Genomic DNA, 26,325 nt, shown 5'->3' on the forward strand with positions numbered 1-26,325 from the left:
TTTAATTAGAATTTCTTAGAGGGAATCTATATGATTTTATTTAAGGTAATGATTCATTTAACAAATTTTTTTCTAGAACTTTAGAACACTTACCAATATCTGTACATGTTTTCCCACCATTGTTACCCATATCATTGTTGTGACAGGATAATCCTGTATTTATACGACTCATAAATAAATATAGCCAGTTATAGTATTGAATAGTTATAGTATTGAATGGTACAGAGTTGCCATGTAATATTTAAGTATATAATTCTATGTTAGAAACTGTATTTCAGCATTTCCAATTCTGTCCTTTCTCCCCAGAATTAGGACAAGAGGGAGAGATGTGCAGTGTGGCTATGTTCTAATTGCTAAACTATAGATTATTTTTAGATGAAATAAAAACGTGGTGTTGCATGGTTTCTTCCTTCAGGCTCGATTTTATTCTCCAGCCACCATATTTATTGATGAGATAGATTCCATTTGTAGCCGCAGAGGGACTTCTGAAGAGCATGAAGCAAGCAGAAGGGTGAAAGCCGAGCTGCTGGTTCAGATGGATGGTACGTGCCTATGTGTGAACTGACTAAGCCCCACTCCTAGTGCTAACCACACAGCTCCAGACAACGAAGTGGGGGGGGGGCAAGGAGGTCATGGAGGTGGACAGCAGTAAATCGGGCACACTGACAGTGGTGACAGCAGAAATAATGGCTGTTCATTCACAGGGCACCCTTTGGCGTATACACTCATCTTATTTTTAGCCATAAAATCGAAATAAATGGAGATAAATTGGCTTTAGAGAGGGATATGTATGGTTTTGAAGAATTTTCTTAATTGCTATGTAGTTAAGCTGAACTGATTCAATTTATTTTAAGTCATATTTTTTGCACACTATAAAAACTCACTTTTCTTGGACAACAAATTCATATATGTACCAGTTAGCTTTATAAGTCTTAAGGAGGGTTGATGATTACATTGCCTTTTAATGTTGTGAAATATTTGATAATCTTTCAGTAGTTGAGATCTATTTTGTGTCTTTTTACTGTATTCTTACCCTTCCCTAAGGTGTTGGAGGTGCTTCTGAAAATGATGACCCTTCCAAAATGGTTATGGTCCTGGCAGCTACTAATTTTCCTTGGGATATTGATGAGGCTTTAAGACGACGCCTTGAAAAAAGAATCTATATTCCATTACCATCAGGTATCTTCATTTGAGTCAGAAAGTTCATGTTAACTCTTAGGTAGTTTTGCATAGAAATTTTAAAATTTGGTATTAATTACTTAACTTCCCTTTTAAAGGCAAACGTAGGATGTCTTTTATTATTATTAACTAGTTTGGCTATATCTAGAGCCTAAAGCCTTGATACTAGGAAATTTAAAATTCAATGAAATACTTCAATACAAAAATTAAAATTAATCAAAATCAAAATTTTAAAAATAAAATAAATGAGGAATAACTCTTACATTTTTTAACCAGATGAGCTCTAAGAATTGGAAAAACAACTTTTTGAAGTAGACTTGAGAAAAGTAAAAAATTGTTTATGTTACATTTTTTAAAAAATCTTTTTTTCCTTTTTTTTAAATGGAAGTACTGGGGCTTGAACCCAGGACCTCCTATGTGCTAAGCATGAGCTCTACCACTGAGTTACACCCATCTCCCGAAGGCTTACATTTTAAAATTTGTTTCTACCATTAGCAAAAGGCAGGGAGGAGCTGTTACGAATAAGTCTACGTGAGCTGGAATTGGCTGATGATGTTGACCTTGCGAGTATAGCAGAAAACATGGAAGGTTATTCAGGTGCGGACATTACCAACGTGTGCAGGTATGAATTATTTTGGAAGCATAGGTTTTTGTGGGTATAAACTTCTATTATGAAGTTTTGTGTTGAATTAAGATGGATGAAGAATGAAGACCCACATTATAATCTAGTCTGGATGAAGAATGAAGACCCACATTATAATCTAGTCACAGACACGAGTTTTGGTACTTAGTGTTATCTGGTGCTGGTAAGTTATTTGGGTATCTTGCGTGTCAGTGAAGTGTCATCAGTTCATTTAAAAGCTGCAGGTTCAAAAAGCTAATGGTAGAACAATTTGTATAAAATAGAAAATCATTAATTGTCTTGGATTAGAAAAATTAATGTTGGTACATTCGTTCAACATACTGTTAACAGAGGAAGTATAACTTGAAATAGATTGATTTGGCCTGACAAAGGGGAATACAATCTCATTTTCAGTGAAAATGTCCTAAATGTGATAGGAAGAGCAGTAAAAAGAAGAGATGGTCTCTAATCCAGCTGACTCAAGTAAATTTTGTCCTAATCTAAGTGTTAGTTCAGACACTTACTAGCGAGGTATTTGACTGCACTAGTTTTCTCACCTCTCAGGTAAGCATACCAGGCAAGGCTGATGTGAGGTTTAGTGATAACGTGTGTATGAAACAGCTGTGTTTGTCCCTTTGCACATATATAGTGGCTGCTATTAAGGATGAAACTGGGTGAAAGGAAAGAGGTAGTTGAATCTGAAGTTTCCTCTTTAAAAAACAAAAATAGCATTAATACAGGAGGCGGGGGAGGAAGGAGAGACCATCTGACTTAGTCATTTAGCTTTTCTTACACATGTAGTAGAAAAATATGTAGTCTTCTAGCTAACAGTTTCTCTCCTGTCTCTATGGTGCTTATGTATTTATGGTACACTTTTAGTAAAATTCAGTTGCTATCTTATTATATCCTTTTACTTCTTCTTGGGCTTCATGCTTAGTGTCAATTATTTAAGTTGATTAGCACTCATATTTCATCATGGAAGATTTAACTGCTAGAAAACAACTCAAAACAGACCTGTGGTCCAATACTAGATTCTGTGCAGTGCTACATATGTATATGTAATAACAGAATAACACACGCACGGAAAAAATGTTGTTTACGAGTTTTTACTCAACCAAAACATCACTTTCTGGTTTTTTTGTTTTTGTTTTTTAAATGTAAAACCTAGGGATGCATCCTTGATGGCAATGAGAAGGCGGATTGAAGGTCTGACCCCGGAAGAAATCAGAAATCTTTCCAGAGAAGAAATGCACATGCCTACCACCATGGAGGATTTTGAAATGGCTTTAAAAAAGGTCTCCAAGTCGGTGTCTGCTGCAGACATTGAAAGATACGAGAAATGGATATTTGAGTTTGGATCATGCTAAATTCTCACATGTAAACTGTGAGAAACCTGCATTCAGTGTTTGAATAATAATTAAATGTAGTAGTTCATTGCACCAAGCGCTATATTTTTTTAAACTTTCATAATGGTAAGATTTTTTTAAAAAGTATGATTCTGAATAAAGGCAACTTTTAAAGCTACAAGCAAATTTGTTTTACTTTAACATTATTCAGTTTCTCTTTCACTGACGACAAATATTGCAGCACAAATACTATTACTTAGCTTGAAAAGGTGTCTTTATAGCACTTCTGAGGGTATCATCTTCTCTCCCACTGCCTGCGACCGTTGTTCCTGCTGGTGAGGAAGACTGGCTCTGGCTCCATAGGTGCCAGTGGGTAACTGCAAACTCCAGGACGTCTTTATACAAGTCGTCAACTGATGCATGAAACCACACCCGGCGTGCTTTCCTTCCTGCCTGGTGGTGTGCTGGCGTCCCTCCTCTTCCTGGGAGAGCTGTAAATACCCTTCATTTTACTTTGTGTTTAAAAGGGAAAAAAAATTACATCTATGTACAGCCTTGCCTGCCTGCCTGCCTTCTGCCTACGTAAGAGGCTGCCCTATAGGCAACTAGATACCTTTAAGGCCGTGCTGCTCACTCTACTTGAATGAAACTCATGAACCCATGACTCATGGATACAAAGTGCGAATAAAGTAGTAGTTGATAGTGCAAGTAAAAGTTAATAAAGAAAGGTTAATGGTATAAAATTTTAGGTAAGATTTCCATTTATTGTTACTTCTAAAAAAAAAACTTACTGTATCATCCCAACCACTGAAAACAGCTTCAAGGAGACTGAGTGTCTCGCCACAGTCCTAAGCCTCACAGGTAACGAGAGGGCAGGATGGGAATTGCTTGCTGACTGCAAAGCCTACAACACTGTTCTCCTCACTAGAATCTACAAGCCATGCTTAATGGGTGAAATAAGACGCTGTCATCACACAGAGTTAGAATTGGTGATTTCTAGCAATGTAGAGAGCAAGGAAGTACATAAAAAATATGGTGTTACTAGCTGGGTGACTCTAGGATCAAATTATAAATTGCATACTATTCGTCTATAGTTTGGAGATAGTACATTACACAGGGCTGTTATTCCTCATTAAAAACAGCAAGGCAGAATGAAACTTCACTCTACTGCCTGTCATCCTTCCTCCACATTAGGCTGTTTAGCCTACATCTGAGGTGTTTTTAAAAACCAGTCATTTCTTTCTTGAACAATGTGTTTGTTTTAAATGATGAGTTGCAATCAATCAAAAAAATTTTAATAAAACAATAGAAAGTATCACATGGAGTAAAGATAAGTACTATATGTAATGGATCACAATGTAAAACATACTTCAATATGGGTAATAGTTAAAAAAAGACCAAGCACTGTTACAGGGTAAATAGGATTATACTGAGAACCACAAGCACAAAGGCACGTTGTAATTCCATGATATTGACAGACTCATTAACTGATTTGCCCCTTGGTTTCAGTGAGTGTCATGTGAAAGGAGCTGTTATAAGTAATTCTCACGTGGGCAAAGTTTTTATTCCAAAAAGACTACTTTTTTTCTTCAAAAAAAGTTTATTTTAGAGTGAGAACATGTCACTATTTTACAATCTTGGTTCATTCAAGGTTAAGTAGTCTTGGTACAGGATACAATCAAATCATGATACACTTCAGTGATTTTATACTGAGTCACATAATATAAAGGCACATTTTACTGAATAAAAAAATAAGTGTTCAGTTCTTGAGCTTTTAAATTAGAATTTCATAAAGTGCTTTTCATAAAGTCTTATATATTACAGTAATTAAGTGGATATAATTTCCCTAACAAAGGCACCTTGAAAAGTATTGGCACATGGCATTTTGTCTTGCCTTTTTTTTCTTTTTGGTAGTTTCAACTTTTTTCCACGTCTTCTCTTCCATTTCATTTAAATTTTCCTTAATAATTGATCATCTGAACAGCCAGTCCTATTACAGAATAAGGTGAAGTTTAACTGTCACTGTAAAGGTCAAGTCTTAAGCAGTTTTAGGAATTTAGCAATTTTTCTAGGGTACAAACTGATTCTTAATGATTTCAAGAAAATTATATTCGAGTGGCAAATTTGAACCAATAGACTAATTCTGAGTCCGTGATTTAAGATGGTGTTTTAAACACGTGTTTTATCTTCAAGATTTTCTGCTGTTTTCTCAGGACCATCTGGATATAAGTTGACAGCTGTCACAGGTATAATATTCACTTTATCCAACTGAAGAATTCCTCTGAAATATAAAAATTAAAATTAAGCATTTCCTCTGTCTATAGTTTGGAAGTAAAACAGGGCTGCTTCGAAGTTGTAATTAAATATACACCTGTGGTTAGGTGCTTTTGCTTCATCTTATTTAGTTCATGAGGGTTGTATGAACTTAAGTCCAAAGTTCACTTCAACCAAACTAATTGAGAGAACAGAAAGGAGTAAGAGAAGTTCCTTACCTGGTACTGCAGGAGAGGACAGGGTAAATACAGATCCCCAAGGCAGACAGTCCTAGATATGCACCAGTTGGGAAGAAAGACTGGCCCAAGCAGCTTCCTAACCAGTACTCCACTGGAATGCTACCTTACATCTTTAGACAGCACTTCTCCTCTGTTACTGAAACACCTGACCAGGGAGAGCTTTGGATTGGATCCAAGAAACTGTATTGCAAGTTCAGTGTTACCTCAATCAAAACATGAACAAAAGTTAAGTGTGTAGAACCGAACAGGCCGATTCTAAAGTTCACAAGGGAGAAACTGCAAGAACAGCTGTAACATTTTTTCCAAACAAACAACATGGAGAAGAGGCAGCTGCCCTCACTAGCTACCAGAGGTTTTATTAAACCATATTAATTAAAACCATGCTACTGGCTCAGCAACAGACAAGTGGATCGGTGGAAGAAGAGAATCCAGAAACAAGACTAGTGTATAAGGGAATTTAGTTCATAATAAGTTAAAATTCTGTCAACGGGCAAATTACTAACAGATCAATGGCCTCTCTGGTAAACAAAATCAGAACTCAAGTCAAACTATACACAAAAGTGACGGTAAAAAAATGTTTTAAGAAAACAACGTCATTTCAAGATGGGAAAGGTCTATTTAAGAAAAATTAAAATCCTAGAAGCCATAAAGGGAAAACATTAATTGCTGTGACCCCAAATTCAAAACTTCCATATGATATGGAATGCCATAAATAAAAGCAAAAGACAAACCATAATCTGGGATTTAAAAATAAACATATAGTGTATATTTATGCATATTATGTATGTATGACAGGAGCTCCTATATACTGATGATTACAGAAGGCAATACAATTGAAAAACGGACAAGGGCTATAACAGGCATGTCACAGGAGAAACATATACAGCTAAGTACACAAAGACGCTAAGACTTAGACTAGTAAAGATGCTAGTAAGAAGAAAATGCAAATTAAAATGAGTTTTATCCACAGTATAAAAGCAAAAAAGATTGCCATCAGGTGTTGAGAAGATGTTAAAAATATATATATACACACATATACATACACACATACTCTTTGACCCAGTAATTTCACTTTTTAGGACTCTATTCTACATAAATACACCTGTGCAAAGAGATATATGTACATTTAAGAATATACACTAGAGCATTATTGAAAGTAACACGAAATTGGAAATCACCCAAAAGTCTACTGGAGGAATGGTTATATTACGGCATAGCCATACTGTGAAACACTTTGCAGCCAAAAAGAGAATAAGTAAGCCCATATACGTATTAATAGGAAAAGATCTTAAGTCCATGGTTCTCAAACTGCACTGAGACCCCTGGGGTAGCTCAGAGAAGAACTACAGAATATTAAAAATTTTTAAGACTCTATGTGTAATACTAGCTTGAGGGTAGTTCACGATTTCAACATTAGATCGTACTATACAGTCTTTTTTCAATGAAGTCATTTGCAAAGCTGGACTTTAGGCAGTTATTGGGATAAAAAGCAAATACTGTACAAACAACTAGTGTTGAACAGGAAATGAAGGTGGCAGTGTCCAATCTGATTCCAAGGTAAGAGTACTGTGTAGCACGCATATCCCATCTGTAAGCTAAGAATTATATAAACATACTTTTCTTTCAGTTTTTCTTCTGGCCTAGGTAGGGGCACCAGGAAAACATTCCTGGCACACTAAGAGAGCTATAAACCAAGAAAGTTTGAGGGCCTCTGTTATAAATGAATAACATAATCTGTGGGACAGATAAGAGTCTAGGTTGAGAAACAATTCTAATTATCTAGTATACAATTTCATCAATATATAGGATTTGGATAAAAGATCCATACCCAGTTAACAATTATTACCTCTACATACAAGAGTTAGAGAACACAGAAGTGAAAAGTTTTAACTTAACTGCTCTCAACATTTCTGTATTATCAATTTTTTACTACCAGAAAGTATCCTTAGTACAATTGCCATTGATAAAGTATACTGAAAATTTGGTTCTTAATTTTACATTGCATCTTTTCACAGAGGAGGCCCAGGGCAAATGAAACATTTTGTAAAAGAACAATAAAAAAATTTACAACACTGTTTTCTATGCAGATTTGCATAATAAAGGCCGAAAAAAGTTCTGACCTTCCTGGCAGCCAAAAGGAAAAGAAAAAGGAAGTAACTATTCAGCTATAGAATTTTCATTAGCAGAAAGAAACGTGAAATGTGAATTCTTCAGAGAAAACACAAACTAAAAGGCAGGGGCACTAATACTTCTTTACTCTCAGGTGTTTTTCTTGCATTATGACTTTGACCTTTAACAATCCTTTAAGGGGAGGCATTAGTTCAATGTGACACATGAAGAAATGGGAATTTTGAAGACCTCTTGACAAGCAAGTGGAAAAAAAGCAAATGTTTAATTTGGGTCTTTTTTTTTTTTTAAATATAAATCCTATGGTCTTTCCAACACAGTACAATGTAATTTAGCTAAGACAAGAATTGTAGTCATGTGTATTGAGATTTAATTCTATTAAGACAATTAAAATGGGCTCGCGGAGCCGCTTCCCGCTCACAGCCCCGTGCCTCGCTCCTCTCCAACATGGCAAAACTATCCAGCCCTCGAGACTGAGCAGTGCATGGAGTCTCTGATTGCTGTTTTCCAAAGGTATGCCGGACGGGATGGTAGCAGCTGCAAACTCTCCAAGACCGAGTTCCTAATCTTCATGAACACCGAACTGGCTGCCTTCACAAAGAACCAGAAGGACCCTGGTGTCCTGGACCGCATGATGAACAAACTGGACCCCAACAGTGATGGGCAGCTAGATTTCCAGGAATTTCTTAATCTTTTTGGTGGCCTGGCCATAGCTTGCCATGACTCCTTCATTAAGGCTTCCCATTTCCAGAAGTAAATTTGAGGAACCTTGGGGCCTGGTCTCTAGACTCAGCCTCTTTCCTTCCAGCCTCCCAATTACCTACTCCTCACAGCCCGACATACCCTGAGCCCAGTGCACCCACACCCCATGCAGGCCACTCCTGCTTGTTATAATAAAACAGTATTGTTTTTTAAACCCCTCCCCCCAAAAACAAAAAAAAAACCAACTAAAATGATTTGTAAAAATAAATTCATTTTTAAATTTATAAAATACTTTCTTACAGTTAAAAAAAAAGCTACACAGAAAAGGAAAAAGGGAAAGTCTCTCCACCCCTGCTCTCATTCCCACTCATTAGAATAACATTTCCTTTGTCATTCCCGAAATTTTCTATGCATTCATATACATTTACACACACTACTTCTGTTTTACCCAAGTTGGATGATACCATCAGACTTTCTTCCCCCCCATCTAATACATCTTTGGCTTCCTTCATTTACAAGGTGCACAGAATCTCACTGCATGGTGAACCGTTAATCAGCCCCCGTGTTCACATGTCCTCTTTTGCTTTTGTTTTCTGTTACAAGCAATGCGGCAGTGCATATCCTGCTAGTCTTCAAAAATTTACATCATTTTAAATTGATACTTTGGGGTTGAAAATACATAGTGAAGCCCTCTTGTTTCATTTCTTTCTTATTATTACACACATTACATTTCCCATTATAGGTATTTGTTTCCTTTCTCTAATAAAGTTCTTACAGAGTAGAGTTTGTCTTATCCATATCTGAATTCCCAAGACAAGTGTCTTGACCATACTACGTACCCAATAAATGTCTTTTAATTTTGCTAAAGTTGGAAGATGGGATAGAAAAAAAAATATTGTTTTCCCTCCCACTTGTCTTACCCTTCCTAAATAAAAAAGGTTTTATATTTTCTACTCTAAAATATAGTCAATACAACTTTTTCATCATTAAAAATACTCGCGTTGTTCAAAAATAATACTTACTTGTATTCACAAACTGGGACGAGCACCTTTAAGATGGTTATTACCACAACTGCTCCTGTAATTCCAACCACCATGACGTTCAAAAACATAAAGAATATGGGGAAAACACTGCTCCAGAACCTGCAGAGATCTTTTCTGAACTTTTCCATCCACTGACACATCACCTTAAAAAAAAAAGTTTTGATTAGATATGCCAGTTTCATTTGAGCTCTAAGAAACTTTAAAAATTATGTTCTAATTTTGGGGTGATGATAAAAAATTGTATTATATCTTGACTGAGGTGATGGTTACATGGGTGTCTACACTTGTCAAAATTTATCTGACTCTACACTAAATGGGTGCATTTTCTTTTTAAATGTACCTCACAGTTATTTACAATTTAAAAAGCAATGTTCTAACAACCGAGGCACAGAAATGTCACTATGCTTTACAATTATTTATACTGTTGTCTAACTAGAAACCAAGTGAAAATAATTGCCAATTGACAAGAAGGCAGCTAGTTCACTTATATAAAATGGACCAGTCAACTGTGGGTTTCTAATAGCTGGAGGACAAGAGAAGAAAGACAAATTTATCAGTAGCTTTGGAACAGATGGCATTCACTATGCACAAAACACATTTCTATACTTAAGAGTCACAAAAGAAACTCAGGCATGCACTGAGGGCACAGGCTTTCAAAAGTCTGTTGGTGGGCCTCCCTCACTGAAGGAGGTGGGGTGGCCAGTGAGGGCGCTAGAGTTCAGGCAGCAAAGAGTTCTCTAGCAACCCAGAGGAAACAATCCTAACTTTCAGTGAGACCCTTGTCAAAGAACCATCTCAGGAATCCTTTGAGACTAACCACAAACCCTGCTCATTTAAACTCGAATTATTTTGAGTAAGGAGTCTAGCTAACATATATGGAGATTTGAGGATTCTCTCTCTGAACCCTGAATATCTTCAGTCCGCAGTGTAATGTCATTGGTAACATATGAGTACTAAACAGGTGCCAATGCACATTTACATTTGTACCTGTCTTATTTAAATCCTTACAACCTCATGAGAAAGGCATTACTGTACAAACTAAGTGGGGCCCCACTGTACAGATAAAGAAACTGAGGTTAGAGAGGCTAGGAACTTGTCCAAAATCACACAACTAGTAAGTGGCAGAGCCAAAGTATACTCTTAACCAAGTGTGCTTAGTCACTGTACAGGATCCTGAGGGGACTGTGTGTGTGTGTGTGTGTGTGTGTGTGTGTGTGTGTGTGTGTGTGTGTGTGTGTTAGAAATCACAGAATGAACAGACAAGTGGGGATATGAGAAAGACTTTGGAACTGAAAATCCCAAACAAAATTAAATCCAGTGCCCTGATAATCACTATCTGACTATATTATTAAGTGGAACTTGAAAAGGAAAATACGAATACCTAAAAATACCATATTAACACACTGATGAGTTCACTATTAACAGTGTCCCACAGATTCAACCCTCATGGTTTCCACTTCATTTTAAATGCTGGTATTTATTTTCTTTACCATAACCATAAATGCTTGTAATATATATAAAGATAATCCCAAATACCTGCTTTACCTTATATGAAGATGGAGGCTCTGCTCTAAGAGGAGTTTCAGGTAACTTGCCAGGTAAAGCGTCTTCATCTATGGTGGTTTCCACATTCCTGATAAGATACTGGCTGGTGGTCTGCAGCGAACTAACACTTTCTCCTGAGGAGGAAGAGCCAAGTTAACAAAATGCTGGGCACATGCTGGTGTCTCTCCTACTAGTCCTAAGATTACTATATCAGTAACATTTCGAATAACAAGAACGTAAATTTTTCCATGGGAGGGAAAAAAAAATTTGTTGTTTAGATTTAAATGCCAGAAAGGAACCCCAAATTAAGAGCTATAGGGAGTTACAGTAGTTATGACTCTGTCACACAGAAAGTCAAATTTTTTAAATTTCTGTGCCAGTGGGAAAAAATGGATGCTTCCTCTTCTAAATGAACAATATTCTTACTATGTATTTTGTGATGATTACCCAGAGAAAGATTAGATGGATGATTATAGCAAAATGTTGATGTAATCAACATTGATCATATTCCATAAAGACCTCAAGTGGATATATAAAGCAAGACGTTATAAAGCATTTTTGAAAGCTTACTTCTAAACATATTGACTATGATTAAAAAGACAACAAATGAAAAATAAACAAAATTTTTAAAAGTTATCAAGTAAAGAAATAATTTCCTTAATACTTTAAATAATGGTCTTTTAAAGTACCTTTTTTGGAGAGGTTGGGAAGGGTAAATACAATGTCATTGTCTCGGGAAATTGAGTACAGCATGCTTTCTTCCAAAGGTAGGGTGTAGTTTGAATGTCTGAGTATTCCCTGATTCTTAACTAAAATATCAATTTCAGTAATGTCCTTTTGTTGAGCCTACAAAAAAAATAGCAATTATTCTTTATTTTAAATAATGGCACAATCCAGTAAGAATCTAAAACTGAACTTCTCTTTCTGATTTCTGAAAGTAAAAACTTGTCCTACTCAAAATTCTTCTTTGTTTTCCCCTCTCCTTTGATGCATTTAATTTGCAACTTAGGAGGGGGAGGGTTTAGCTCAGTGGTAGAGTGAGTGTTTAGCATGCATGAGGTCCTGGGTTCAATCCCCAGTACCTCCATTAAAATAAATAAACAAACAAATCTAATTACCTCCCCCCAAACAAACAAAAATTTGCAACTTTAATCACACTCCTGTGTGCTTTAGCACTCACTACTATAAGCTTGCTCCCAGTTTCATTTCATTGACTTAGAGGCACAGCCAGAGGAAATGGCAGCAGAATTACCAGCCACCATCTCTTCACTTATTTGTTCTGCTTAATGACTTTCATAATATTTTAAAGTGATATAAACATGTATGAACATTATCTTTTTAAAAATTAAGACTTCAAATGATAAAAGATTTATACTAAAGTATAAAGTATTATACTAAGTAAGTATATATACTAAACCAAAAGATTCTAAATGATTGGATACAGACAACATTAGGGTACTTTTTTCTGTATTAGAAGTCAGAATAAATAAAATAACTGAACGCATGTGTAACAGTGAGCACAAATCTTTACAATTTAATTCCCAATTAATAAGCATACTATCTTACTTGTTTTCCATCAATCTCTACTACCTCCTCTTGAATGACAATTAGTTGCAAACTGGAACCAGATGTCATAGGCCACTCATGAACTAAAATCCTTACACTGATAATTCCAAAATATTCTTTTTCCTCCAAATTTTCCAGATTTTCATCCTTCACTATAAAAAAAAGTAGTGACAGCTTTGAACAAAAAAATGCCACCAAATCAGTTACTGAATTTGATTATTATGATGACATTTACATGGAACAAGACAGTTGCAGACCAACATCTTTGTCTTTCTTCATTTCTGACCTCACTGATGTTTCAGATTTATGACAACAAAGACAACTTGACAAATTCTCACAGTGCTTACAGTCATTTGAAAAGGGAAAAGTCCTTGATGGTCTTTAGATTTTGTATGAACCCCACACTAGCAGCATCATTCCTATTCTACATATTTTGTCAGTGAGGAACCAACAGGGCATAACTCTTTACGCAGACACTCCCACATTTGGGATTGTCAAAGCAAAGTGAGCACGTTCATCCATCCACCCATCCATTCATTCACAAAACCCAGCGATGGACGGGGACCAAGCAGTAAGGATACTAGAGGTTTTTTTTTCTCAATCTCTTCCCCAGTAAATGAATTGTTCTGTTGCAGAGGGCAGGAACTGGGAAGTGGGTGGGAAAGCCCTGTAATTATTCCCTACTAATGGATGATGGGGTGGGGTCAGCTACTGGCCATGATCCTCTCTAGCTGAGAACCCTCACAATGACCCCAGTGGAGATGGGGTGTGGAAACTGCAGCTGGTTCAGAGAGCCAACAGCTACTCTATTACGGCAGAAAATACTATAGAAAAATATAAACCAATGAAACTGCTGCAAAAGCAGCATTTTGTTTCTGTCCCTCAAATGTTATTGTCTGAGGATTACTTGCCAAAAAGGAACCCAGATGCATGTTCTGCATAGAGACCCATCTGTTTAAACTGATTCGGTGCCTTTATAGAGCTATTCCCTTTACCTACTTACTCTCCTCCCATCCATTTTTTAATAAACTTCTACTTAGGTAGTTCCACATACCATATCTCTACAATGCTCAAGTTCATGCCTTTTTTTTTTTAAAGCACTAACTTTCCTGCAGTGTAGCTCTTAGTTTATAAACCTGTCTCAACTAGGCTGAGTTCCTTGAGAACATGCATCAAGTTTATTCTATAGCTTTTGCGAAGCAGTGATTTCATCCAGAATTATAAATACATAATTTAAAATAAATATCCTATCATAAATTATCAATAATGTTCAAATACCTGGTCTAGTGGTTCTAAATCCTAACTACACATAAGGATCAATTGGGGAACAGTACAGATGCCAGAGCCTCACTCTAATCCTAATACATCAAAATCTCTGGCGGGTATTGACTAACATTTACAATTTTTTAAACAGGTACAGACATTTTTATTGAGAATCAAGTGGCCTAACCCTTGATTTCACTAAGTCTTCACAAAACTGTTCCTCCTCCATTTTTCCGTTTCTGTTAATAAACCCACCCTTTTGCCAAGCTACCAAGGACAAAAACTAAATTACCTTTGCCTTCTTTACCCTCATCCTCTATGCCCAGTCAGTTGCTTCCTCTAGGCCATTCCAACTCCCAAGTATCTCTTTTGTCCTTTCCATCTCTACCTACCTCCCCACTCAACATCTAGTTCATTCGCTACTTACTATTACAATGCTTACCCAACTATCCTCCCTCCTGTATCGCTCCCCCTTTAAACCGCGCACAACAGGGCCAGAGTAATCTGACCACAACAGAGCAGCATCCACACAACCCTTTCGGCGGCTCTCCGCCTGGCTTCCTCCTTCAGCCTCGTTATGGTGTGCTTGTCGCTCCTCTCTCTCATCTGCCTAACCTCCCTCACGCCCTCTGAGGCTCCTAACTGGCAGACTTCCCCTCTCTCATGGTCTATTTCAGTGTTTTCACAGTCTACCCATTGGTCTCCCTCAAGAAACAGCAGGCTCTTTGCCAGCCTGCTTGTATGCCCAAAGGCCGGTGCACTAGGACGCAAGAGACTCAACAGATGAGAAAATGCGGTCATATAAATACATCAAACTGCAGACTCTTCAGACTCCAAATCTGGTACCGATGCTATAGAATACAACTAAAAACAACAGAAGTCCTTCATTATTTGGACTTTCTCTGCTCAGGTAGACAGCTTTCCAAAGTGGCTCTCAATGACCCTTGCCGCCTGACACTCACTTCCTTGTGCAATTCTCTCCCACTGAGTGCGAGCTGGACCTAATAACTTGCTTCTAATAAACAGCAAAAGTGCTGAAACGGCACTCGTGTGATTAGGTAATAAAACATTGACTTCTGTCGTGCTGGCCCGCTTTCTTGCTGGCACTCTCTCTTGTACTCCCACTGACAAAGCCAGCTGCCACGTTGTGAGATGCTCTGTGTGGCCAGGAAATGAGGGAGGCCTCCAGCTACCATCTTGAGAGGAGCGGAGGCCTCGGTTCAACAGTGCACATGGAAATGAATGCTGCCAACAGCCACATGAATGAGCCAGGAAGCAGATCTTTCCCAGCTGAGTTAGAAGCAGAGGACCCAGCAAAGCCAAGTTCAGATTCTGAACCTATAGGAACTATGAGATAATACTGCCAGAGGCTACTTAGTTTTGGGTTAAATTGTTACATAGCAATAAATAACTAATCCATCTACCAAAGAAGAATTTTTTTAAAAGAATTAAGCATAGAAGACTTTTTTGTTGTAGCTGCATTTAGTGTTTTGAAGATTCCTGTGACTGATAAGATAGGCTTTTACTTCAGCTTTCAGGGAAATAAGCTCAATGCAACAACAGGGATGACTTGAAGGATGAGCACGATACACAGAGCGGCCAGACTGCACTCCATGTCAAACTCCTCATGAACACAACATCAGTGGAACAGCATTCAAACCAGTAATGCCACTTCTCTTCCCAGCTGTGATGGATTATCTCGTAGTACACCCACTCTCTCACTGAGAACCACTAGAAAAGATGTAAAAATACAAACACACACACACATACACTCAAATCTGCACTAAAAAAATACTAAGGGGAATTCTTCAGGAAGAGGGAAAAGTACCCCAGAGGGGAACACAGATATTCGGGAAGGAATGAAGTGCCTCGGTGAAGGTAACCATGCAGGTAAACATAAATGAATACTGGACGACAGAAAAATATTAGGAACAACTACGTTGCTTAGGGTTTAAGAACCCAAAGAATTAAAGTACATGACAATAGCGACACAAAAGCAGAAAGGGAATAAATGGAGTATAAATGTTCTAAGTTTCCTGCATTATTTGGAAAATAATAAAAGTATTAGTTTACTGATCTCAAGGGTAACCATTACAAGAATACTAAAATAACATAAAAACCAACAAATAGAGAGGAACGATGAAACAAAAAGTAAATAACCCAGAAGAGGGCAAAAAAGGAGAAGAAAAAGAAACAGAATAGGTGAGATACAAATAGGAAACAAGATGGAAGATCTAAATCCAAATATATCAGTTATTAACATTAATGCAAATAAATTAAAATTCCAATTAAGACAGATTGACAGCCTGAATTAGAAAAAGAAAAAAGAAAAAGAAACCTCAAGTAGGTGCTGCTTGTAAGACATTCACCTTAATTATAAGGACCCAGAAAGACTGAAAGAAAGTGGACAGATGAAAAGATACCACAAAGCAATCCACCTCCCCCCCCCATGCCCAGCCAAAAAGCAGTTATTGCTAAAATAATACAGAGAAAGCTGATTTTAAAGCAAGAACATCACTAGAGATAAAGAAGGTCATGTGATGATGAAAGAGTGGATTCACCAGAAAGACACAACAGTTCTAAATCTGTATGAATTTAGTAATATTGTGTCAAAATATATAAGGCAAAATTGACAAAACTGAAAGAATAGACAAATATATATTGTAGAGATTTTAACATACCATAACACCAGGAATTGACAGAGCAAACAAACAAGAATCTGTAATTTCCATAAAAGACTGAACATGATTAACAAATTTGACCTGACATATACAGAACACCATATCCAACTAATTATATAATTTACTTTCTTTTCAGGTACACATGGAAAGCAACATTTACTAAAACTGACCACATGTTAAGCCATACAGCAAATCTCTAACTTCAAAGAGTTAAAATTATACAGCGTATATCTCTGATGACAGAGGTGGAATCAGTTAAAAAAAAAAGTCCCAAAATATTTGAAAATTAAGCAACATACTTCTAAATGATCCACAGGGCAAGGAAATATCACAACAATTAGAAAACACCATGAATGGAATTATAATAAAAATCTATAGTGAATCTAGCACAGGATACAAATGCTTAAAACATTTACTGCTTTAAATGCATATATTAAAACAGGTAATAAGAATACAATACAAATTTCTCATATTCTTTATTTCATTCAAACAATAGTACATTCCAATGTAATACATTTGCTTGTCTTTAAACTCAAGATTTTACAAGGTTAAAAAGGAGAACGTTACAGACATAAAGGCAGAAGAAACTGAAATGTAGAAAATCAGAAAGACAATTCACTTTTCTCTGTTTTTTACAGTTGTGATAGGCACTCCTCCCAAGATTTTGACTCTTGCTTGTAAATCTCCATTCACCACCTCTAGGCACATTCTTACATAGTTATCAACCTGCCAGACATGCAGTTCCAAGCAATACCAATCTCATGACACAGAAAATGTGACCATGCCAGAAATAATCAATGTGAAGTAGGAAGAGTTTTAAATACATTAGTGTTATTACATACTCCAGTAGTGACATATATTATTAATTTAAAATGGAAATATAGAATATCCAAGAATTGTGTTTCACTAATTTAGTGTTATTAAAAATAGAACAATTACGGAAATAATTTAGCAGTACTCACCTATCAAAGTCTGACAGCTTATTCGGGTTACACCACTATTTACAGGCAAGTCATTTACATATACCTGTCCACTCTCATAGGTTATGTTAAGAACAACCTTAAAATAAAGCAGTATACACATTAATTCCAATGGTTTACAAATGATGACAAACTCTTCATGTCAAAAATACATTATCTAACTAAATTGGATGTGTAGATAAAAAATAAGATAGGCTGCATAATACTTAGCTCAGTGATAGAATACAAACATAACCAGAGGAGACAAACCTGTTCTTTAGATGTCTCCCCGTCATCTTTCAGGGTAGTTACATTAACTCTGATGCTGTCCTGCAAAACAAATATCACACAAGTTGGACAGGTATGCATTTCCCAAGCCGAGAATAACTCAGCGCTTTTTCTTCTCCCCTCAATTATATTTAGTGTAGAATCACTTATGACATTAAAAGACCACTTAAAAAAACTCATCAACTTCATTTTTACAGAGTTTTTAATGTTCTTACTTATAACTCCAATTTTTCATAATGTACATATTTTTCCATTTAATTATAAATTATATCACATATCTGAACATATAACATGCAAACATAGTTTAAAAGAGAAGATTAACACTCATGTGCCTACTACCTAGGTTAGAAACGAGAGCGTCATCCACACCTTGAAGTCTCCCACACGAGCCTCTCCGTCACGTTTCCCTCCTGCTCTTCAGAAGGAATCCATACATTGTCTTCTATGTTAACATCTCTTGCTTTTCTTTACAGGTGAATTACTTGTACATCTCTCTCTAAACAACACAGTGCTTAGTTTTATTTGTTCCTGAGCTTTATGTAAGTAGAGTAATATTGTATGTATTCTTCTGGAACTTCTTTTATTTAAAAATAATTGATGCATGCAGCTGTAGACATTTATTTACAGTGCTGTGTAATATTCCATCAAATGATCACCAATTTACTTCTCTGTTCTACTATCAGTGGACATTTGAAATGTTTCCAGCTTTATTGTTTTCATGAACAAAGCGGCTCCAACCTTCTGTAACGTGTCCCCCAGTGCCCCTGAACAAGGACTTGCAGTACAATCAGTTTTAGTGCCTCTCAAGGTATGCTCAAAAGCTGTCTACTCAAATAGTTAAGTTTGCTCAGGATATGCTTACTATAGAGAAGAAAGCACTATTTTAAGTATTCAGGGTCACAGGAACTACAATTTGTCATTTGTAAATCAAATTCTTTCCTAAGTTTATTCACAGACGGACATTGTTACCTGAGAATAAAAATAAAATTCCTCTTAAATATTTTTGTCTTGGGGTATTCTTAACTTTGAAAAGAGAAAAATTATTCATAAATATCAAACTAATACACAAGCATATTTCTTGGCACCATGAGCATCCCCAACACTTTATATATTTCTAACAAATGAGAGACTAAGACTGAAGTGATCTTATGAGGCTGACTTGACTCCTGGGACAACTTGAGGAATAGGAGTTTAACATGTAAGCCCACACCATTCATTTAGGATGACTTTGTACACTTCCTAACTCTTATAAGAGCCCAGGAAGCTTTGGGATAGTGACTCCTCAGACCTAGCCTGGCTTTCTCCTGGTCCATTCTAAACTAGAACTAAGTGTGGGCTAGAACAAATATATTCATCTCTAGAACAAACCAACATTTAATAAACCATCAAATCAATGGTTGTATTGTTTTATGCCCAAATTCCAGCCAAGAATTCATTCTTTATCCAAACTACAGGATCTGTTAACTGTAGACTATTGTTCTTATAACAGCCCAGAGATAACCCTCCAATGATGACATTCTAAGAAATCTTTTTATAGCTTCTGCCTTTCAAGAGAGAACATACACTATATTGCCAGTGGTTTACTGCATTTACATACATCACTTGCCCAGTAGAATATGGAGTTTGTAAAAGAAAATTAACAGACACTAGCACACTACATTTTCCAGAGAACCAAGTTCAATTAAAGTCTTTTCAGTCTTCCTGAATTACTTCATATCAGGAGAAACTCTCATCCCTTACTGCCTCCTGACCCAAAGTTCTGAGCCAGGTCATATTCCCTGCTCCTCCTGAGAGCCTCTGCCTAAACTGGAAGTTCAAGCTTGTGAGCCAGGGCAGTGTGTACTTGGAAAGCAGGTGGCAGAACTGAAGTTTCTCCCTACCCATTTTCAATTCGCCTCTAATTCCCTCACTCACAAGATGCCCATCTGAGACACAATGGCTTCCTAAGGGTAAAGGTAATAGATACCTGTCTTAAAGTAAATGAGTAAGTCTGAGGGAAATATATGTAACAAATATTTACACATATAAAAAAATAAGTGTCCTCTAGATGCCTCTCTTTGGTGACCAAGTTATTTTAATATTAGAAGAATATGCTGTAAAATTTTTTATTTCACAATCAGTGTAACCTCAACTTCTGACAACTACATATGTAAACAGTGGATGAAAAATGTCACCTGCTGTACAGTAAACAAAGGACATTGCAGCCATCAAGCCAACAGCCACTTCCGTCACCCTCAACTGTGCACCCTAAGGGGACTCAGATGGAGAAAAGCAGGATGCTGACCCTAGACAGTTAAGGTGCGTATCAAAGTAATGATTTAATGAGCTCAGACTCTTGCTTCTTCCCAAAGGTAGAAAAGTGAGCTAAATTAACTTGAGATGCCTGGTTTTCTTTAATTAACAGTAATCTTTTGATGTTCCGACTACCTGCTTTTGTTGCAAAAACTCCTATATATCCTGGTTCCTTCCTTATCTTTTCAGAGCCGACTCTCAAAGCTATCTAAGAGGCTGTCCTCCAGCCTTAGGTCCTCAGTTTTGTCTGCCAAATAAAACAAAATTCTCAACTTTTAGGTTGTGCCTATTTATTCAGTCGACAAGAAAAAACAGAAAAATGCTTACAATCCAATAAATCTGAGTCACTAAGGAGAGAACAGGGAGAATTTTCCCCACTCCAACCAGTTTTCTTACATTTAGATCAGCCTGGATACAAAGATGAACAAGTGAACAGATGTGTGATAAAATGAGTAAATATAAATGGTAGTCTAAGTTTGCATTATTCAATATGGTACCCACTAACCACATGTGGCTATTTACATTTAAGTTAACTAAAACTAAATAAAAATTTAAAAACTCAGTTCCTCAGTCGCACTGGCCACATTTCAAATACTGTATAACCACAGTAGTCTGGTGACTACTGTCATGGAGAGAGAAGACATGCACCATCACTGCACAACGGTCAACCAGACAGTTCTTATCTAATATGCGTGACCGCTATACAAATTATTTTAAGTGTTCTGTACATTTGAGAATTTTCACAAAACATTAAAAAATTTTTAGATCCAGAGGCCTCAGCTTCCCACATACACATTTCCAATGAGATTCTCCTTCTGGCTGCACGGCGTTCATTTAATCTATGAAATTCTGAGTGTAGATCTGGACTTTCCAAAAGTGGAATGAAGTCGTAAGGAGAACTAAAATGAACTCACTAACAGGCCACAGTGTGGTGTATTTTCAGCTTGCAGTCAAAAAACATTTTCTTTCAGATTATAGGGACAGACTCAAATGTCTTTCTGGTTCATAAGTAACTATGATTAATCTTCAAAATCTGGAAAATTGGGAAAATTCCAGAACTTCAGGAATTATTTCACTTTTATTTGGCCTCTTGGTCTCATATTCATAACTTTGAACAGCTGCAACTGTGGTCCACATATTTTAGATATAAGTGGTTCTTAGCACATGGGATGGTGTGGCTTCTTGGAATGTCCCAACAGAACTGAAACCGAGATATGCTATTACAATACCCAGGGAGAGTAATGTAATTCGAAAACATTGAAAGTAAAAAAGTGACGTTTGTGGGGGAAGGTAAAAACCTAATTACCCTCCCCAAATTTTTTAAGTGACATTTATGGTGTCAGTCACCCCTGAATTTTGACTAGTAAGAAAAGCTGCTTTTCATTCTAGGAAAAATTTGCATTTTAAAGTCTTCAAACTTTTCCCTACCACACATTAAATTGATGAAAGGCAAACACTGGTTAAAGTCAGCACGATTCCACACTGGCAAAAGTAGTAAGAACAAGCCACCCTTCACGACAAGCATGCAGTGGTTCTCGAACTTTAGCTGGCCTCGGAATCACCTGGAGGGCTTACTTAGACTGCAGGGTCCCCACCCCAGAGCGTCGGATTGGTGCGTTTCTACCAGGTTCCCAAGGGATGCTGATGCGGCTGGTCCCACCAGCCTCGAAGATCCACCCCTCTAACAACACCCGCCAAAGGGACGACGTCAGGGTCAGGGTTGGTTGGGTTCTCCGCCTCTCCCCTTCTCCCGTCCCATCGACCCGGCTTGCGTGCACCCCGGAGCCCTGCGCGCCCGCGGAAGGCATCCTCCCCTCCGCTGGCCCGAGCAGACAGGTGGCCTGGAAACGCTCTCGCTCTCTCCCATTAAGCAACTTCCACATTTCCCCAGCACATAAACACTGCCTTGACCCAGAGCCCGGCTCTACCCCAAGAAGGCGCCATAACAAAAGGTTGAGATCACTTATGATCGGCTACTTTGACGGCAACCCCCCGCCAGGAGGGCAACAGTTTCGACTGCTTAACAATCAGTCTCGGGGCACCGGCTGAACCACACGTTAAAGAGCTCCCTTTGCTCTCTCGCCTCCTCCCTCGCCTGCCGCCCCAGCGTCCTCGGGTGCTTCTCCCCACTTCTCCTTTGGGGGCCCGGCCCCCAGCCCCTGGCCTGCCTGTCCTAGGTGGGAGGCGTCCAGGGGGACGCCGCAGTCCCACGTCCCGGCCCGGGCTTCCCCCAAGGATCCCGGCGGAGGTGCTGCCAAGCCGCGCCCGCCTCGCCCTACCTTCGGGGCTCTCTGTGGCAGCGGTGGCTCAAGGGTGCCTGTCGTCAGCCACCCGGCGGCCGGCAGCACCGCGAGCAGGAGCAGCCGGAGGGAGAGCGGCGCCCAGAGAGCGCCCTCCATCTTGGTCTGGCAGGCGGCGGGCTGCGGGCGGCGGGCGGGGGCGCGAGGCGGGGAGGTGAGGGCGGGGCGGGCCCGAGGGGCGGGGCGTTTGGGGGGCGGGGCGATGCGGGGCCCGGAAGCCTCCGACAGCTTCGGAGGTCTGGGGCTTCGGGGTCCCGCGCAGCGTTCAGAGGCCGAGGGAAGTCACAGAAAGCCTGATCTCGTCATTAGACCGGCACTCTGATTTGGAGAGAATTTCCTCACCTAAACAAATGTAAATACTTTCGTTGCCATTATTTTTGAATTAGCATATACTGTATACGTACACAGGTATTTCTCTGTACATATTTACATATGTCTATAAAGTGAAAATAATGGTAATGTAGCAGAAAGCTATTGTACATTGAAATAAGATATATCACCTTTAGGGGGGAAATTTCATTAAATTGGTACTTCCTTCTACGTTTTGGGAATTGCCTAAGCACTTTTAAAAATTGCTGATTCTGGTGTATTTGGGGACACCTGAGTTTCTGATTTAATTAGTTTGGACTGAGGCCCAGGCATTGGTAGTTTTTAACGTTCCTCAAGTGATTTATTGTGCCAAGGCTGAGGATCAACACTGTATTGAGTTGAACATTCAGCAAATCACTGGAGACCTGGGGGAACTACACTCAACTGGGAGACAAACCCTTTGGACACTTAGGGTCTTTCTAGTCAGTTTCTTAATCTATGAAAATAAGATGATAGATTTTTCTTACCCCTTTCAGAATTAAAAAAAAATTATGAAACCTTCCAAAGCAAGATGTGAAAATAAATAAAAGAAACCTCATTTAAAGTGAGGTCTGGGAGGTGGGGGAGGGGAAACTGGATGAAAGTTAAAAGATACAGTTATAAGATAAATAAGTACTAGGGATGTAATGTACAACATGGTAAATACAATTGGCTCTGCTCTGTATTATAAGTGAAAGTTATTTGAGTAAATACTGAGAGTTCATATCAAAAATTTTTTTCTATCTCTTTAATTTTGTATATACATGAGAAAATGGACGTTCATTAAACATACTGTGATAATCACTTCATGATATAAGTCAAATCATTATGATGTACACCTTAAGCTTATACAGGGCTATATGTCAATTATGTCTCAATGAAACTGGAAGAAAAATAAACAAGATAAAATAAATAAAATAAAATAAAAAAAAAAATAAAATAAATAAAATGAAGCCTTTAAGCCCTGGAGGGGGCGCTCTCATGCACCATCACTCCTTGTGTCTGCACACCCCAGAGAGAGAGGTACCATGCATCTCCACAAGGAAGACGCTTACCCTCTTACCGCACTACCCCAGCAAAAGGAAGATTTTCTCCTTACCCAGCAATAGCCCTGGCAATGAGAAACTGCCACACACAGCCAATGAGAAGTTTGAACTCCTGCTCTCTCCAGTGGACTTTTACTCAAAACAGCCCCTCCCACCTTCCTCCTTTTTTCTATAAAAGCAAGCCCCTCTCCTTTGTTCTCCAACTTGCCTATAGTTCCCCATAGTTTGCATGTGCCTTAATGCAGTTCATCTGCTATTCCTGAATAAACTCATTTTGCTGGTAAAAAAAAAAAAAAAAACTGGGTATTTTATTTTTAAGGTTAACACAGAAAATGCCAAGAAATGCAGGCATTTCAGGTTAACAGGGTTGCAGATTGATTGAGAAGAACTTGGAGATGCCATTCATGGAAAGTAAGAAACAGTCTTTCTTTAAATTCAAACTTTTGACATGAAAAACACAAATCTGTTTCTCTCTTAACTCCTTTTCCTCTTTTATCAACCCTCCACCCATGCCTGCATAGCTAGAGTAAACTACAAAATCTTTGGCCAAAATCTCTGTACAATAAACTACAATCATTCAACTAATTTCTTGCCTATTATGACATTCAGCACAACATTATTAACGGACAAGTGGATTCTACAGTGACATCTCATCCACTCATGGGTTCCAACTGTAACCACCGGCCTTTTCACTTTCAGATGGCTAGGATTAAAATGAATCAAATTCATGGGTCAGAACACATATTTGTTCTAATTCATAATTCGAATTAGTAATATACGTATAAGGTTCCAAAATACATTTGAAAGAAAAAGTAGTTGCGGATGGTAAGATAGTCTGTATCTCCCAGCAGAGCCCTCCCCATTGTTTGAGCATCCATTGTTCTTTCACTTGTTTGCCTCCAAAAGAGTTAAGTTTGCCTACAGAAACTCAGTGTATTTCTGTGCACATTAGATGCTTTATGTTCCTTGAAGTTAATTTTTCATATAACAGAAGATATTCTAAAAAAAATTTAATACATAGAATATAAGGCATATAAGATGTATAAAAAATACATCTTTATTCTCATACCAAATAGTACTCAGACTCTAAACTTCAATATATCTCCTTTTTCAGCAACTGAGCCCATTATTTTTATCATTCTCAATCAAAACTTGAATTCCTCTTTTTTCTGTAATCCAAAAGCGGGCTTGGCACCAAAGGGAAATCTGGGACATAATCTGTATCTGTTTTCAATTTCTGGGAGAGTCACTGCATTTCCATTGCAACACAATCTACTCCATTACTTTCCAGAGTTACTCAACTGCACATTTTTCAACTTTTTGAAGGTTCAAAGGAAATGATGAAAATAAGATCAAGAAAGAGAGAAAGATCAAGGAAGTGGGTATAGGTTAGTGGTAAAGTATGTGCTTAGCATGCAGGAGGCCTGCGTTCAATCCCCAGTACTGCCATTAAAATAATAAATAAACCTAATTACCTCCCCCTAAATAAATTAAATTAAAAAATAAAAATAAAATAGTTGGACAAAAAAAAAGTGGCTGACATACAATAGACATTCAAAAAACAGGAAAGATATTCCTTTTACATATCCAAAGTCATTCTCACTATAAATGTGATGGTAACAGGGAATAGGATGAACCTTAGTTTACCAAACTGGATTCCTCAGGGTCTGAGGAGGAAAAGCAGGAAAAGGGGCAGATTAGGTACACAATGTCAATATAAGAGAAATTAGTCAAGATGGTTGGTGATGTTGATGTTTGGAAAGTAATAAAAATTTACTGATCTTGTTCTCCAGAGAAAATCTACTTTAGTGTTTACATTTGGTAGAATTTAGAAGGATATATCTCATTTCTTTTCACCTTTTTAACTACTGCACAAATCACTTAAATATTTATATCATTAGAAACTCAAAGTGTAATATGAGACAAGCATAAACTATATAATCATCATGAAATGATATTTTTCCTATTAAGGTAGAATATTTGATATTTAGTGATATATCAGGATGGACAGATAGATAAACAGATAGAAAATAAAGATATGGTAAGTTACACCGTGAATAATGAATAAGTTATTCTATCTTGGGCTTAAGATATCCACACGTGGGTCTGAATTCTTCAAAACAATCTGGCAGTATCATATGTGGTCATTAGTGAATCAGTTCACATATGAAGTCATTCCTCATATTTATTATGTCAATTTCTAATTCTCTTTGAATAGCCCAAATTTGTCTTTAAAAATTGTTTGATTTTTCCAAATCCTCTCTTTTTTCTTTGGATTCATAGTATTTCTTTTAAGCATATCCAGGATTTTACCAAATATTACCCTGTAATGCTATCTCTAGTCTTAAGATTATATTGGGAAAAATCAAATGAGTTATATACACAGTATCAAACAATTAGTTTGAACTGATGTTTCAGTTTTCAAAGATTTTTGAAAAAAATACTTTCTTTAGACTCTGCAAGGTTATTAGTGGAGGATAATTCTCTATGGGACTCTAGAGTTTC

General features: G+C 37.6%; 2 protein-coding genes and 1 pseudogene across 3 annotated transcripts in view; 2 read left to right on the top strand and 1 right to left on the bottom strand.

Moving 5' to 3' along the window:
- The window catches only part of KATNA1 (katanin catalytic subunit A1), a 30,434-nt gene extending 27,101 nt beyond the window's left edge, over positions 1–3,333 (top strand). For both annotated transcript variants that reach the window (XM_010965695.3, XM_074368190.1), the window contains exons 8-11: positions 416–542; positions 1,045–1,179; positions 1,675–1,801; positions 2,970–3,333. In XM_010965695.3, the coding sequence (XP_010963997.1) occupies positions 416–542; positions 1,045–1,179; positions 1,675–1,801; positions 2,970–3,168 (588 nt within the window). In that variant the 3' untranslated portion in view covers positions 3,169–3,333. The remainder of the gene's footprint in view (positions 1–415; positions 543–1,044; positions 1,180–1,674; positions 1,802–2,969) is intronic.
- Positions 3,334–4,727: 1,394 nt separating this feature from the next.
- Positions 4,728–22,563, bottom strand: GINM1 (glycosylated integral membrane protein 1). Its single transcript, XM_010965693.3, has 8 exons — positions 22,406–22,563; positions 17,817–17,876; positions 17,550–17,646; positions 12,644–12,795; positions 11,767–11,923; positions 11,078–11,211; positions 9,512–9,675; positions 4,728–5,428 (listed from the first exon to the last, which is right to left on the bottom strand). Exons 1-8 carry the CDS (start codon positions 22,523–22,525, stop codon positions 5,317–5,319), a joined length of 996 nt encoding a protein of 331 aa, XP_010963995.2. The 5' UTR covers positions 22,526–22,563; the 3' UTR covers positions 4,728–5,316.
- Positions 8,235–8,544, top strand: LOC123619766 (protein S100-A11 pseudogene; annotated as a pseudogene).
- Positions 22,564–26,325: the final 3,762 nt, after the last annotated feature.

The sequence above is a fragment of the Camelus bactrianus genome, chromosome 8, assembly GCF_048773025.1.
Source record: "Camelus bactrianus isolate YW-2024 breed Bactrian camel chromosome 8, ASM4877302v1, whole genome shotgun sequence".
Classification (NCBI taxonomy): Eukaryota; Metazoa; Chordata; class Mammalia; order Artiodactyla; family Camelidae; genus Camelus; species Camelus bactrianus.